Source organism: Taudactylus pleione, unplaced genomic scaffold, assembly GCF_031769625.1.
Source record: "Taudactylus pleione unplaced genomic scaffold, aTauple2 ptg000090l, whole genome shotgun sequence".
Lineage (NCBI taxonomy): Eukaryota > Metazoa > Chordata > Amphibia > Anura > Myobatrachidae > Taudactylus > Taudactylus pleione.
This window is the reverse complement of record NW_028284492.1, coordinates 1,102,372-1,120,380: the sequence shown is the minus strand read 5'-3', so window position 1 is coordinate 1,120,380 and position 18,009 is coordinate 1,102,372. Positions and strand designations below refer to the sequence as shown.

At 39.9% G+C, this 18,009-nt stretch overlaps 1 protein-coding gene across 2 annotated transcripts in view; it reads left to right on the top strand.

Annotated features, from left to right (window-relative positions):
• Positions 1-18,009, top strand: part of TOX (thymocyte selection associated high mobility group box) — a 321,921-nt gene that overhangs the window by 288,265 nt on the left and 15,647 nt on the right. For both annotated transcript variants that reach the window (XM_088469351.1, XM_088469352.1), the window contains exons 6-7: positions 1,687-1,767; positions 10,910-11,296. In XM_088469351.1, coding sequence (XP_088325477.1) covers positions 1,687-1,767; positions 10,910-11,296 — 468 coding nt within the window. The remainder of the gene's footprint in view (positions 1-1,686; positions 1,768-10,909; positions 11,297-18,009) is intronic.

Sequence of the window (18,009 nt, the reverse complement as noted above, 5' to 3'; positions counted from 1 at the left end):
TGTCTAGTTCATTTCCTCACTCTGTAATAGCCAATTAATCCAACATCAATGGATGGATGGTTTGTTCCTACGCTTACAACTACAGCTACTTCTATGTTCAGCTTTTGACTTCAATACATATATGGGCCATGATTTTAAAATATAGTATTATTTCTTCATTCTACTTACACAGCTTAAGCTGAGACTGCAGTCATTTGATTTGCAGTGGCATCACGTCGTCTTTAATAATTTACCAAACTACACAATACATTGTAGCAAAGCTAAGCTGTCACTAAATCTGCTGTGCTAAAGAAGCACCTACCTCCTAGTGTTATCATCAGCAGCAGAGGAGTGAAAAGAGTATATAACATATATTTAGTTAAGTCCTTTGCCTACTATCACGTAATGTCCAGGAGACTGAAAAATGTCACAGGGGTCTCTCGGATACCAAGGAGAGTAACCAATGGGATCAGGGTCCAGATGAGACTGTTAGTTGTTAATTGCATTATCATGGCCCTTCCCCCACTGTGCAATAATGCAAATGCAATTATTCCTTCATCTTGCCTTGTTTTTGATTCTGTCTGCTTGTCTGCTCCGTCTTCATCCACTTGTACTCAGGGGCACCAAGTAAGAGGGGACAGGTACTACTTATCTGGGCTTGGTGGGGGCCCAGGTCAGCTGCTGAGGGGGAAATTGTCCCACTTTGCAACACTGCTAAGGCAGGGGTGGATCCAGGGGAGGGGTGATCAGAGCCAGGCTGAGCAGGGCCCCAGGAGACTGAGCAGTAGCAGTCACCTCTCTCTCCCTGCCCGATGTGCCACTGCCGCTGCACTGCTATACAGCGGTCAGTGATAGTGGGCAGAGGATAAGTTTTATAGGTGGGGCAATCGCACTGATCATGCCCCATCTCCACCTCCTGGAGTGCACCCTGCGCTTCACAATGACGCGTACACTATTTTTAAGATTTTATTCCTTAGTGGGTGTGGCTACGCCTGCGCGATTTACCATCCCCACTGTACCCAAGCCCTCCGGAGCTCTCGTCGGCCCTGCTTGTATGAAGCCTGTTTGTTCTGCACTCCATAATGTGCATCTTCTGTACCTTGCCCATTATGCCATATGCTTAATTTTTGCATGACGTTACATTTAGTTTTTCTAAATTATCTGAATTACTATGCTCCATTTCCTGTACCGCACTGCGGAATTGTATTGCACCTAATATACAAACAATAATAATAATATACAGCCTTTGATATGTACTACTAGTAGAAAATAGAAGCTTTACATGCTAGTATTAACTTTTAGTTTCTATTCTATAGCTAGATGTCCCAGCTGACATCTATTTTAGTTTGAAAAATAGTACTTTGGCTTTTCACACACTCCTCCCTTTCCTATTCACTATATATATCGAATATTGTCCATCAACCATATAAATACTCTAAATAAACTTACTTTTTTTTCCCTTTAATGCAAATCTTCTGTGTTCTATTTTAAATTTTCTCCACCAGTTTTTGTATTTTATATGCTGTGTATATTTATATATGTATACAGTATATACAATTTATTTGCCAGTTCATACCGGTTTGCTGGCATTATAAGGCTACTAATCAAAGAAATGGACACATATGGTATACTCATCCACATTGAGCAGGCATTAGGCCGGACCTACCTAAAGACACTAAAAACATTTTTCATTTATATTGTTTGCAGGTGTATAAAAAGAAAACTGAAGCTGCCAAAAAGGAGTATCTGAAGCAATTGGCTGCGTATCGAGCAAGTCTTGTATCCAAGGTAATGTGAAATATTTATGGCAGAGAGTTTACCAGTGTCAAGTAAATGGTTTTTTAAAGTCTTATTATGGAACATTTCATAACATAAAAGACATTGGAGCCCATTTATTAAAATCTTTTTTTCACTGCTAGACTGAGTCAGTTTAAAGGACAATTAGTGAAAAAGTACAGAACTAGCCCATAATTACATAGTTCATAACTGTAAAAACTCTCAGTATATAGCCCAAACACCATAAAGGAAATTAACAATAGATTGAGTCCTTGACAAGTCTAGTGGTCTCACACCACATTCCTTACTTCTCTTCCCACAAGCCAAGTGACCATCAGCCAAACAAAGGACTGGCCAGTTTCATTACAATTATATTATATATTATATACAATTACACTTATATTTTTTATTTGTTCTACTCACTGCTTTCCCCCATTCCTACTTTTTTTATCTCTTCCCTGATAGATCATGGTGGGGAGGTCCATGCAGAAATTATGAGGGGTGGGGTGTAACAATGGGTTTTCCATCAATATGGTTCTGTCCCCTCCCGTGCAATGCCACTATGCCACTATGTGCATGTCATCATATAGTGCATACGTGGCCCTGATGACGCACTTCACCCTGGCACACATCATCATGCCCCATCTTGTCCATTTCTCTTGGGAAGTGTGGAAAGTGGATGGGATATTTGAGGGCACACTGCTATTTGGGGAGTCTGGGAGGACTTCCCAAAATTCGAGAGTTTCCTAGACATTCCTCCCAGGGAACCCCGCGGCTCACGCATGCACTGGCCAATGGCGATGGCCGCACTTGCACTGGCCGAGCGCCACTCATGTGCAGAAGTGCTCCCGGATCTTAAAACCTGAAAGTCATCTCATTGCAAAGGTCAGTTCTTTTCGGAAGAGCTGTCTGTTGCAATTTTAATTGCAGTTGTACATGCATACCAGTGTGATTAACACTGGTATGCATGTGGTAAAGGACTGGATGTATTGCATCCAAAATGTGATGCTTGATGCATCCCGCCTTTAATCTGTACATTACCTACATCGCATACACTATGTAGACAAAAGTAATTGGACACCCCTGCAGAAGCAAAATGCATACCATGCATACCATTGCACACAAGTTCCCAATGGCCACTGATGTGGAGGTTTTGACAAGAACACTGCATAGGGAAGCCTACATGCTTGCAGTTCTACTGAAACAACAAATGTTTTTATCAGGATGACAATACCACCTGTCATGTTTCCAGGGCGACGCTGAACTGGTTTACAGAAAATTCGGTAACCCGGATTGACTGGCCAGCTCAGAGTCCAGCTCTTAACCCCATTGAGAACCTCTGGGATGAATTGGAGCATCAGGAGCATTCTAGGCCAACTCAAACTTCTTCAGTGTCACAGGTGGTCACTGTACATAGGCAGAATGGCAAAACATACCGCTTGCTGTTGTCCAGGAACTTGTGGACAGTTTGCCAAGAAGGGTTTCTGCAGTAATCAATACATGTGGTGGACCTACAAAGTACTGACATTGATAAAATCTCATTGATCTCTTTGCTGTCAGTGTCCAATCACTTTTGTCTTCATAGTGTATTTGTTATAATCAGTAGCACAGTGGCATAGTGGTTAACATTGCTGCCTCACAACATTGAAGTCATTCACCTTGCATAGTCTTTTCATTTTTCTGGAACTTGCTAATAATTCTCTACAACAATCATTTCTAATTCTAATTGATTAATGAGGACAACATAGAAAGGAAAGACACAGGAAAAAAGAGGGACATTGAAGAAAGCAAGTCCATTCTTGTGTTACTGTATGAAACTTGATTACATTACTCATATTTATACACTTATCACATCTACATTCTATGAAGCCAGTAAAGACAGGAAAGTGACTTTGAGACCCTTTGTGGTGTGATTTTTTTTTAAAAATGCTGAGCTAGCTATGCCCATAGACACTTATGTCTCCTTGCAGGCCTTATTTCTACCATCTGTTATAGCTTAATCATATGTCTCAATTTAATATGCTGTGTACAGATCAGTTTGATAATGGGGCGGTCTGCTTTCACCTTGTTTCCCATGTTTGAACTGAGGGCAGCTCTGATATATTTCCTTGGTAAAATAGAACCTCACAGGATATAGACTCATTTGGCAGGCAGCCATATTGGACCCCAGTACGACTAAGAGGCAGGCCTAAGGGTCCTTTTAATGGGAACCGCTGTGATGAGATTTATATCATCCATGCCAATAACCAGAAGTCAATGTGCTATATATTAGATGGATAAATGTGCTTCCATGTATATTAGTTTCAGGCAACTAGTCAAGTCTCTATTACCTCTTTTCTACATGGAATCTATATGACAACTCCGTATCTGCAGAATTTGCTTTTGTATACAGTATATTAATGTCTTCCCACGTCCTTTAATCTTCCATTTGCAGTGAGCCAGTTGTGTTGGTAAAGATAGGGTGCTTAATATGAACAGTAAAATATTACGTAAAAGCTGCATACACCCACAACGATTTTGTTACCAATGATTTTATGAATGATTTTATGAATGATTTTCTGTCAGATTACTGTCAGATTATCTGTCAGATTTTTTAAAGTGTAATGAACGATTTTTTGAACTACAAACGATTTTTGTAACTTCCCTTAATGAAAATCGTTCAGTTGGTCAGTCAGAATGAACTACAAACTACAAATGGGAACACGCATGAACGATAATCGTTCATTGTTCTAACTCAGAAACTGAACGATTTTTTCAATGATTGAACGATAACGACGTCGTTATAGTTAAATCATTCAAAAAATTGTTACGTGTGTATGTACCTAAACACTTGTCTGACACCAGTGTTTCTAGCTATTACAAATTTAGGTAAGAAGATATTCAGACCATGTCGATTACATAGGTTTCTAATTGGTTATAATGCCCATCATGTTGTAAATGCCCATCATGCCCAATTGCTTTACATACAGTATTAAACATTATTTCATTATGTGTCCAGCTTTTGAGATTCAAATATGGTATTACTGTGTTGTGAATTGTAGTTTTAATTGAAACTAATATATATATATATATTTTTTTTTAACTATTCTGATGAATGTACTGTACTTTGTTGTGATGCATATATTTTTACATCATAGACATATATAAGATCATTCTTTACTAGTAAAGTTCCCTGACATAATAATGGATATTCACTCTATAAATTGACCAAGTACAAGCATCAAACAAATTAATTAATTGGATTTGTAATGTGCCATTGGCCCCTTGAGGGGTTGGATAAAGATCAATCAAAATTTCGGCCACTGAACATGCAATTTATCATACTAATGATCTTTTCACCAACCAGAACTAGCTGTTTGCTTTAAATAAGCACCAAAATCATCTGTGGTTGTAACATAAATCAATTTACTTCATTGATAATATTAACTTAATTTATATTTAAACATTGCTACAACTTAAACATGGTTTTAAAAACTAGCACCATCTCACTTTAAAGTACTGCTCTCGATTCATGTAATAAATCAGAATGGTTTGAGACTATAATGGTACATAATAGAGCTTAGATGACCAGCCACCTGCAAATCTCTTAAGCAGAGATAGAGAAAAGAGGACACTTGTTGCCAAATCACCAGTCTTATGTTTTGGGAAGCAAAGCAGGGGATAAAGCAGTTTTAATGCTTCTTTAGAGCCAATTTAATGGAAATGTAAGTCCTTTGAACACCTTGCACTGTGCTACCTGAAACTGAACAACATGGGTCAGCTTCCATCTTCAGGGCTGCTAATAATAATAATTAATAATAAACATTTCTATACTTTAATAATTGTTAGACTGCTAAAATTGTATCAGCAGTAAAAAAAAAATAATATAAGGTAATCCTATTAAATAGAGATGTTGCATTTTACAAAAAAACTAATGTTAATATTTCAATTCAGTAATAATAGGGCAAATTATTATATATGTTCCTCAAAGATGTTTCCGCTTAAACCCTTTTTAATAAGAATATGTGCCGCCAGATACTTCTTTAAGCATATCTGCTCTAATGCTCCTAAAGTGGACCTTTATTAACTTCAATATAATTTTAAAATAAAAGTTACCAAGGTTTGTTTGATTGTTTTTAGAACATCCAGGTAAAAGTGTATAAAATAGGAAATGCCTAATTTTTCATGCTTCCGATGCATACCTCCTAACTGCCCTGATTTACGCACCCCCTTTCCCACACACAGATGTTCCCATTTTACAGATGGTCATCGTTGCTTGGTATGCGGACACTGCATGAGGGTAGGGAAACATAGATGTCATTATAAGAAAAATATAATATTCATCTAGAATTTAGTTAGAAGTTCTGCATGGGTTTTTTTTTTATATAAACAGCTTACTATACCCATTTTTTTATCATCAATTGAATGGGACAAAAATTGTCAGCTGGTCTGAATAGGTCTCACGATTGACACCATTTTCTAATACTCTTTGGAGAAGGTTTACTAAGTGCTACTTGACATGTTTAAGCAGAAAATTGTAACAGCAAATTTATTCAAAGCAAAATTCGCCATGTTTTGCCTTGAATAGTATTGCCATTTAAAATTTCCTGCTTAAACACACAGATAAGCTGCAACTTTTGCAAGCCACTCAAAGGAGTGCTCATGGTGAGTGCAGGGTGTGCATAAGTCAGCCTCAACCCCTACCTAAAGGTACTCCTCCCCGCTCTTGCTGGCACCCAGGAAAGAGACATCCATTTTTTGAATCCAGTATGGCTGATGTGAAGCTGCTTTATTTGAATAGAGCAGTTTGACACCAGCCATCTTGGATTGAAAACTAGGCTTCCTCTTCCCTGGGACCTGGCAACAATGGGAGGAAACAACAGCAGTGACCATCACCTTGTCAAGATGAGTAGTGCTAAAGTTTATCTTGGGAAGGGGGTGGATGTGTTGCTAGGGTGGGTAGTGTATGTCCCGGATGGGGGGAGAAAGGTTTTCCTGTGTTCTGAGAAGGGAGGGATTAAGGTGGATTGGCCTATGTCTCACATCCATTTCCCTGACTCTGCACTCACCTCTTATTTTTTGAGAACACTGGCCCTGATTCAGAGCCGGACGCTCTGAAAGAGCGCTAGCCCTGAATCAGGGCATTTTTTTTTGGAGCGGCCTCCTGGCCGCTCGCACAACTGTGGGTAACCACCCACAGCTATTGCGAGCGGCCAGGATGATGGTCGCGATGGTCAAGACCATCATGACCATCAGGCTTGCGACGAGACTCTTGTGGTAGGGTCTCATGGCCGCAAGCCCCAGAGAGCTTCTGGCTCTAATACAGCCAGAAGCTCTCCCACTGACATCACCATGGGAACGCCGCGCGTGCGCACTGGGCCACCATCAACCCGCTTGCGAGCACTATGTGCTTGCGAGCGGGTCTGAATCAGGCCCACAGTGCATATTCTCTTTAATTAATATTATCAGAGCTAAACCTGACACTGAACAGTGTATCCTCTTTATGCCATCCAGCAGAGCTGGATTAAGACATTGGGGGGCCTGGGGCACTTAAAACAGGTTAGGCCCAGTATAGTATAAAATTAAGAGTTCTTTTTCTCAAACCTCACTGCCTGCATCCCGATAGCCTGTCAGTCTGCCTTCTTGCGTTCCAAAAAAGCACTGGGAGGTTCTGCTGCGGGTGAGAATGCACAGCCAGATTAAGACCTACTGTAACTGGGCTCTAGGTGAAATCCTGGCAAGAAGCCTCCCAACCGATTGCTCCCTTTCCTACCACATATTAAAACTATTATATATGTATATAAATTATGAGGTTTATGGAGGGTGGGATCATATAAAGCTACACAATGTTTTTGGGGATCACTTAGGAAAAATATATCTGCCCCCACCATGTATTTCCTTAAAACTTACAAATAACATGATCAAATTAAATCAAAACATACATTCATTATCTTACCTTGACAGGTCAGCTCAGCTCTTCCTTAGAAGTGGTCAGTGGAGCATTTACTGAGCTCCAATAATGGCTGCACTCACTTCCATTGGACTGAGGTTGAATTGCTGGGAGTTATATGATTCCCACTCCGTTGCAATGCCGCACTGTCGGGTTGGCGTGATCTTTGTGCTCCGTGGCCACTCCGGTGACACTGGCTCCCCTTCCCCTCAGCAACATCAGACCACGTATTAGACAGAGAGATGCGGGGGGATAAGGAGCTGCTTACTAACTGCCCCCCTGCTACCCATGTTTTAGGGGTATTTTGCATTTGATTTGCATTTGATTTTGAGCATCAGAGATTTACTAAAGTCAAAATTGAATGTGAAATTGAATATAAAACCGAATCCCCTTCAAAATCGAATATCGTCTAAACATTGTACTTTTTCATTGGCCAACATAGGATCCCCTGATTTATTAATATTCTAATTGAAAATAAACACAAAATCAAACACCACAACCACAGAATAATAGACTTGCTTCATGTTGGCGATTTTAGCAACAGACAGGCCAGTCAGTGATCAGGCTGCTGATTGACAGGCAGGCTACTCACAGCTAGTAGGTGGCCTTTACTGTTACCATAGTAGTGGCTGCTAATTGGCTGGTGGCCCTACAATTGCAGCAAATCTCGTGGGTCCAGTCACTTGTGGAGAAGAGCTATATGTGTATACACATACAGTTTTTCTACGTCCGTTATGGCTCAGGACAATGCGGTTTGTTATTTTTAATGCCCGGGATGCTACTGGAGAAGAGGATAGACCTGTGCCAAGGGCTGGGTGAGTATGTTTTTTATTTAACTAAACAGAGGGATTGTACTGGACAAGAAGACCAAACACCTGGTAAAAGGTGAGTATAGTGTGTGAGTGTATGTAATAAAATGTTACTTTAAGCTGTGTTTATTTTATATTGCCTTTAAAGGGGGAATATAGGTACCAACTGCCCCTTAATACTCCATATGCTGATACTTGTGGTTCTCCAAGTACCGGCATGCAGGGGAGGCTTGCTGGGACCTATAGTTCCCATGTAAAAGACAGTATTAGTTTAATTCTATATTTTACACCTATCAACCCTGCACCCACCACCCAGGAGTGCGAGGGATAGCCCTGGGCTTCAGCCTTGGCTTGAGTTTGCCTGGAGAGGTGGGACCCCTTTATTGGGGGGTCCCCACTTCCACAGGAATCCCCACCTGGGCTGAGCAGTGTGGGGTGCTGAATGCTTTGACAGGGGGACACCGTGAAGCTTGTCCCCCTGCTGTGGCATCACACCCCCCACTAGTAAGAGCCTGGTGCTGGTTGTTGAAAATATGGGAGACTCTTAAATCTACCTCCACCAGTATTTTCATAAACAGGACCGGCTAACACGGCTTGGTGCTGGTTGTTCTTTTGAGGGACACCCCACATTTTGTATTCTTTATTTTAACACTTTTATACACATAACACACAAGAAGCATGCTAAAATCAGCAGCATGAAACAGGTCTATTATTTTGGGGAAGTTGTGCTTGACTTTATACTCGACTTTATAGGTGATTGTATGTTCGATATTGAAATGGGCATCCAAAACCGAGCAAGAAATCATTAGTCAAAATCAAACAACATCTAATTCAATTTTGAAAGAGAACGCTAAATTGGATATTAGTAAATGTGGGATTTTGACAGTGATATCTAAATTTTGATTTGATTTGATTTCAGGTGAGTTAAATCAAAAATAAAATCAAATACAAAATCAAACTTTTGTAAATATACCACTTATGCTCCATTTTAGAAATAAAAGGCTGGAACTGCCTTGAGCAGAGGGTGGCAGGCTTAGTATAAGTGTGTATGCCCTGGGAGAGGGGGGCATGTGGCCTGTGCCCCCCCCCCTAGCCCTTAATCCAGCTCTGCCACACAATATATTTTTTATACATACACAGTGAGTAATCTTTATACCATTTGATTTATACCTTTATTATTGTGTGTTATTAGGTATATTCTTCACACAAAAGTGAATCAATATATTAATTCCATTATATGTCACCCTCTTTGTTAGGCCACCTCCATTGTAATGCCAGTTTTGCCTTGTGTTATATAAGCATGCGATGTTAAGGGGGAGTATAGCGGTGTATTTTCTTAAAACACCCATTACAATTTTCATGTACATGAGTTGACAAAAGTACAGTATGCGTCTTACTCCAGTCCACGTCTTACTTGGATATTAAAGGTCAGGAAAAGTAAATGCTGATTTCATCTCGTTTTATAATTACCCTTATTCTCTATTCTAAAGCAAATAGCTCCTAGTTATGGTTTGTTTTATGATCACCATTTCTTCAGTATAAATACAAAATGACAAGTAGCAAAATATAAAATATCCCTGACAGCTCTTTGCAAAATATACAGTCTTTGGCTATAAAAACAATCTTCCCTCTTCTCAACCCAGATAGGAGACAGAAAGTTGTTGATTTTATAAACAGTATAGTATTATATATATGCTTTATTTATTATTTAGTCATTGTAGTTATTATTGAGTTGTTAAAAAACAGAGTTACAGATATGATCTCAGACACCAAGCTTGGCACAAGTAGTCTGGCACGAGTGAGCCGCCAGGACCCGTGTGACTCTGCTAGCGCCGAGCATATTTTTTTAATTTTTTTTATCTGAAAATGCATCTTAAATCGCACAAAACTGCACTGATTCATTTGATATATGACACTTGTGTATCTATGTGTGACTGGGTCCGTATACGAAGCATAACGGAACTTGGCGTGGAAAAAAACGTGGCTGCGGCATCTAAGCATTCGTATACTGATTCAGACTCAGTCGCACACAGATATACAAGTGTTGCACATCAAATGAATCAGTGCAGTTTCGTGGTGCATCTTAATCCCATTGCATTGTGACTAAAATGCATTTTGGGGGGAAAAATACACAAAAAAGACGCTCGGCACGACTGCAGAAATAGCGTATGAGGACCCATCTGTAGCAAAATCTAGAACAAATAGTTATTAAAGAAAACGCATAAACATACTAAATAATTAGCATAAGGACTGTATAATAACTAAACATAGCTGGAACTTACTGTAAATCCTGCATAGGCAATCTGTGACTTTCAAACTGTTATTTTCGTAGCTTATTTTATTTCTTACTACATTTTACATTAAACTATTTATTGTGCATAATATTAACTACATGTTTTTTTTTTTTTCCCCAAAGAGTTACAATGATCCTGTTGATGTTAAAACATCTCAACCTTCTCAAATGATGAATTCAAAGCCTCCAGTGTTCCATGGACCCACACAGGCACACTCTACATTGTATCTCAGCTCCCCTTACCACCAACAGTCAACAATGAATCCACATTTATCTGCCATGCATCCCGGTATCAACAGGAACATAGCTCCGAAACCCAACAACCAAATGCCAGTGACTGTTTCTCTAGCAAGCATGGCTGTATCCCCACCTCCATCTCTTCAGATGAGTCCACCTCTCCACCAGCACCTGCATATGCAGCAACACCAGCCAATGTCCATGCAGCAGTCCATTGGAAATCAGCTACAGATACAGAGCCAGACTGCTTTGCATTCACCAGCAATGCAGCAGGTTGGTTTATTTCCCTTATGTTATGGTATCCAGTTTCTGGAAATATAAAAGTTACATTATATAAAGCGCAAACTAATAGTAATACATAATGTACAAACACATATTCAAACATATTGGTGGATGGCTGTGATCATAAGGACATTGTATTTTGAATGCATAGATGACGTCCTGTGTGTACATCCATTGAAGAACACTCTAGTCTCTCAAATTCTGTCCTCAGGACCCCACATAAGTCACATTTTCCAGGTCACCCAGCAGGAGCACAGGTGTAGTCATTACTCACTGACACATTTTAAAAGATCTACAGGTGGAGCTAATTATTTCACTTGTGATTCTGTGAGGAGACCTGGAAAACATACACCGTTTGGGGTCCTGAGGACTGAGTTTGAGAATCTGTGCTCTAGGGAGCATTTCTCTAGGTTCATGTAGTGACACAATCCCATTCACAGGAAAAGGTATATGAGTTGTGGTTTCTTGTTCCTTCAGTTAATTTTGCATTGCTGATAAAATAAAACTTTAGCATATACAGTATGCTTCATATTCCTGTGCTGCTCCAAAGAACATGCCTAGCGGGCCTAATGCTGAATCCAGCACATCTGGTAATGGAGAATTATAGTTTGTACTAAACAGCCTTCCTAAGGGAAGATGCCAAATCAAACATCTGGGATGTACCTTTTACATGAATATGACAGTTAAATTGAGTTCTAATTTCTCTATATTATCATAACTCATTTAAGGGCAGATGTATGAAACCTTGGAGAAAGATAAAGTGGAGAATTTGTCCATAGCAACCAATCAGCTTTTAACTGACATTTATCTAGCACACTCTATAGTTACAATGACAATTAGAAGCTGATTGGTTGCTATGGGTGACTTCTCATTTTTATCTCTATTAAAGGTTTGGTACATCTCCTCCTTAAAACCTTAATGATTGCTGGCCAACCATTATATATTGAGAGAAATTGGAAAATGTATTTAATTATGCAAGTAAATAGTACCTAGCATGACTATTCTTTCTAAACTCTGCAATCATGTACATAGTGAAGTCACAGATCACAAAATTAGATTTGTGTGCTCAGCTTGTATATCAACTGGGCAGAGATTCCTTTGTTGTTGAATAGTGACCAAGGAGATGCAAGAATATTTATTCAGCAATGGGGCTAAATGGGACACACAGATGGGCATGCACTATCAATCTGAAGTTTTTAGACTTTGAACTATGTTTGATTACTCTGTTTCTGAATTTCATTACGGAAACAAAACTGTATCTGAAAGCTTAGATATATGATTTCCTATGCGTACTGTGTAAGTTATAAAACTCATAACATTTTGAAAAATTGTTGTGCGGTGACATTTGCTTTCTTGTTGATAACTATCTTTATTCGCTGTGCCAGCAGCTTGTTTTTCTAAATCTAACACATAGAGCTAAAATCACATTCTAAGTGTGAAATGTACAAATATTTCTCTCTAGAAAACAATTTCCGTTATAAGATATTCATTTCCTTCCTGAATTGTGTATTTGTTCCAGGGATGTGTGCAATGTAGAAGCAGTAAAATAAATGAGTAGGGAACTCTCAAGATGCATAATGATGAAAATGATACAATTTTGCAAATCATAGTTTATACCTAGGAATCGGCAATTCGCTGTGACTTACTGACATGGTGAACCGTTGTTCGTCTCTCCCAGCCTCTACAAATTCAAATTCTAATCTTAAACCCCTTTATTTTAAAAATATCTTGTTTTGGCACAGGATCCCAAAACTAAAAGCATCCTCTGTACCTTGTCTATACTTATCAAGGAGTGCCGTGTTATGCCCTTTAGCTGAAAGCTAGACGCACTGATGCAATGCATCCCAGAGTCGGACTGGCCATCTGACACTTCTGGCAAATGCCAGAAGGGCCGATGGCCTCAGGACTGGCTCGAGGAGTACGTCCCCGCTCTCCACCCCCTTGCCGGAGTTGATGGTATGAGCTCAGGGGGAGGGAAGGGGTGGCAGCAGTGCAGCGCCTGGCGCAAATGATGAGCCGGTAATCCTTGCCGAGCACCACTGCCTCCTGACGCTCTACTCAGCCGGGATACTAAGAGATTGGGGAGTGCTGCGAGGCCAGGCCCCCCCGTGACTTGCGCCACACCCCTGTGAAACTTAACCACGCCCATTTTGCGAGTGCGTTCACAAGGACTGCCAGGGCTGATCTACAGCCCCAGTCCGTCCCTGATGCATCCTAAGTGAATTTATAAATAATTACACAACAGTTTTTAATTATTTTATTTACTTTATCTTATGAAATCTAGTTTATATTTTTTGCAGAACAGTTGATTGTTCCAGTACATTTCTTTTTACATTGTAAACTCGTGTGAATCGTGCATGGTGGTGGTTGATGTTATGGGTTATCAATTGTTGATTTCTTTTTGTAAATGTCATCATTTAAATATTTTTGGAGGATAAGTAATGGTGAGTTCTATTCCACTGGCAGCACTGAACAACCATTCACACTATGCACTAAAACTTGGGCTTAACACATTATGATCATTATAGCCACTGTTGAAGCTTCTTTTACCAATCACAGCAGAGTACAAGTAAATAAGTAAATAGTGGCATTATAGGACTAATCAGGTGTGTTTCCAGAAGGTTCTGTCCATAAAACAGGTTACAGAATGGTGGCACCATACTGTACTGTACATATATTTATTTTATATGTATTATATGAATACATTTTCTCTCTACGTTAAGGAGTTTTGGCAACACAGTTTGTTGAATCTTAATATTACATAAAATATTGCTGACATTAACTGTTTTTTTTTTTCTATCACATTTTATTGTTTTTGGAAGTTGCGAACAGTGGGACTGATTCAGACCCGGTCGCAAGCACTGAGCGCTCGCAACCAGGTCGATGTTTGCCCACTGGGCACGCGCACGACGGAGCCGGCTCCGTCGTGTGCATGTGCGAGACCCAGCTAGTGACGGGTGCTCCGTCGCTCCGGGTCTCGCACCAAAGGGGGCGAGCTGTCGATGGTGATTGACAGCTCGCCCCGTTTGGTAGGCGTGACCGGGGGGTGGCTTTACCAACGGAGGCGTTCCCAAACAAATGCCTGCTGTTTGTGGGCGGCCCCACTGACATCACCAGTGATGTCAGTGGGAGAGCTTCCAGCTCTATTAGAGCTAGAAGCTGTCTGGGGCTTGCGGCCACGAGACCCTACCACAGGGGTCTCGTCACAAGCGCGATGGTCGCGATGGTCTTGACCATCGCGACCATCAACCTGGCCGCTCGCTATAGCTGTGGGCGGTCACCCATAGCTATGCGAGCGGCCAGGAGGCCGCTACAAAAAAAATAAAAATGCCCTGATTCAGAGCGAGCGCTCTATCAGAGCGTCCGTCTCTGAATCAGGCCCAGTGTGTCTTTTTTTACGTCTGTAGCGATTTAACAAATACGCCATTATCTTAATGACTTGACTGTCTATTTCTGCACACAAGGCCTGATTCAGAGATGTTAGCGCAGCCGATATTTATGCAGATCGAGCATTTTTTGCCATTGCGCACGAGCAGCGATTGCATTGCGATTACACTCCTACGGAGGAACCATTCGCAAAGTGAGTGAAAGGTAGTCAGCGTTTGGGGGTGGTAACATGGAGGGTGATTAGGAAAACACAGGTGTGTCGGACCGATTAAATGCCGTTACATGGATGTGCATAAATTAGCCTCTGTGATCTCCTTCACAGCATGAGAGCTTTCTGTGTGTTAGGAGAGCTGCTGGGTTTGTGGCTGGTCACACTTGCCGCATATGCTGCGTGACTGCCCGATGTGTGACAATGTTACCGATGTTTACGCTATTGCACGTTGTCTGACGTATATATGAGTAGGCAGCAGTGGGCGACCCTATGCTTGCCTCTGCTTTGGAAGGCATTAGCATATGTTAGCAACTGCAATCTGTGAGAGAATGCAACTGCGATTGCATTAACCTAAATATCAATCATATCGTTATCGTTCATATCGTGCATTCTTCGGTGCCCAACGACCTGCGATGCGCGGGCACGTATGGTTGATATCGGCCATCACCCGTGCATGCAGGCTAACCTGGTTGATTCGACCAGGTTACTATAGGGACCCGTGATCATTGATCGCGGATCGCTATAGTTGTTGGTGCATTGGTGGTGTGCTGGATGATCGATATTGATCGTCCAGCACACCCGGGAGATCGAACAATGATATCGTTATCGTTGTCGATCATCCTGTGTGTACACACCATTAGATAGGTAATGGCACTAATAAAATTTGCAAGACCAATTGTTTTTTTGCAATAGTCAGTGTATTGTACAGCAGGGAAAAAATTTATCAAATGCTACAGTTCTGCTTACACAGAAAGTGTAATGTAGCAAATGCAGTGCACACAGCCTTTGCTACTAATAGTCATGGACAGTATCTACAGAGATTTTCCTCTGGTACAGTCTAGGAATAATCACTGGCCAAGTAGCTCCAAGCGTCTTTTAAAAGGCTGTGACATTTGTTGATGCTTACTGATTGGCTTCTTTACATTTCATGCACTATGATTGGTCTATTTCTCCAGTGGGTGTTAATTATTTTCCAGTTGTGGGAAAATCAAAACCAATGATTATGTTTAATTACTAAATAGAGAGAGAAAGGTTGTTTTCATTGGTTCTTAAACATGTTCTTTCTGGATGATAAACCCCTCTACTGACCATGCTTCCATTCTGCCTAAACCCAACCCTCCCACAACAGATTTTACTTTGATACTTGAAAATTTAAATCTGATCCAGGCATCATGTTTATATTGTCTATACTTTCTGGGTTTGGTGGCTTCTGTGCACTATTGTGTCATTCATAGTGCAAAGAAGAAAATACTAGTCATGGATAAGGTGGCTTCCCCCTACACATCAGATTTATGGGTGATGTCCTCATCTTCTATTTCCACTTCTTGTTTAGCAACACCGCTTACGATTTAGAATAAAAGCAGGGCTGCCTCTGTAACCAACATGACTCTCAGTAGGCACAAACACACTAAAACAGATTAATGTTGATGTTCCTTTATGGGGACATGTGACACAGTAGCCTAGATACCATTCTGCTCTTTGCTGCTGTATAACATTATCTGTTTTTTTAAATAAACAGTTCATAGGGACCATGGAAGTAAATTATGTTGATGTGCAGAACTTGTATGTTGTACTTAAGACAGCTATTGACAAAGTACAGAAGACCTTCAATCACACCTGAAAGTTTGTCAACCATCAAACAGATATCAAGCGTGAAGACTGATGGAAAACATGAACACAAACCTTTCAAACCCAGATTTGACATCATATAAACATTAAGCAGATATCGGAGAAATCCGTATCATAGTTCAATTATACAGACCATGAGAATTGCATAGATTATTCTCCAAGGGCACAGGACATTTATCAAATCTACTGTGAATTTGCATTTGTAAACAAATAGATGAGATTGGGAATTTGCAAAGGGCAAAACCAAATTTTTCAAATAATGCCTCTTACAAAATGCATAATTTTACTTGTACAATGTGCTTGTGGTTATTTTTACTACTACTAATAATAATAATACTACTGCTACTATTACTACTACTACTGCTACTATTACTACTACTGCTACTGTTCTACTACTGCTACTATTGCTACTACTACTACCACTACCATTACTACTACTACTGCTATTACTACTACTACTACTACTACTATTTCTGCTGCTGCTACTACTACTATTACTACTACTGCTACTATTACTACTACTGCTACTACTATTACTACTACTGCTATTACTACTACTAATACTACTACTGCTACTATTACTAGTACTCCTACTACTATTACTACTACTACTGCTATTACTACTACTACTGTTACTATTACTGCTGCTGCTACTACCACTACTATTACTACTACTACTATTGTTACTACTACTACTACCACTACTATTACTACTACTACTACTGCTATTACTACTACTACTTCTATTACTACTATTACTACTACTATTTTTACTACTATTATACCACTACTACTACTATTGCTACTACTACTTTTATTACTACTACTATTACTACTATTACTACTACTACTATTACTGTTATTATGACTACTACTGCTACTACTATAAATACTACCACTATTACTACTACTACTATTACTGCTTCTACCACTGCTACTGCTACTACTACTACTACTACTATTACTTCTACTACTACTACTGCTACTACTATAACTACTACTATTACTACTGCTGCTACTACTATTACTAATACTGCTACTACTATTACTAGTACTGCTACTACTGCTGCTACTACTACTATTATTTCTACTACTACTATGACTATTACTATGACTACTACTACTACTATTACTGCTACTAGAGCTACTACTATACTACTATAACTACTACTACTATTACTACTACTGCTGCTACTACTATTATGAATACTGCTGCTGCTACTACTACTACTACTACTACTACTACTACTACTACTACTACCAATATGGTAAATGAAATAAAAATAAATTCCAATAGAATCTGCAACAAAATGAAACCAATTTAGAAAAGCTGCAAGAGATCAGGAAAATGTCTGGCTTATGAGCCTATAATTTCCTTTTATTATACTTGCAAGCCAAATTTTGATTATTGCTACAAACATGACTGAATGCGTTGCACAAAATGTTATTGCACACACACTGAGGAGGAAGAGAGGCA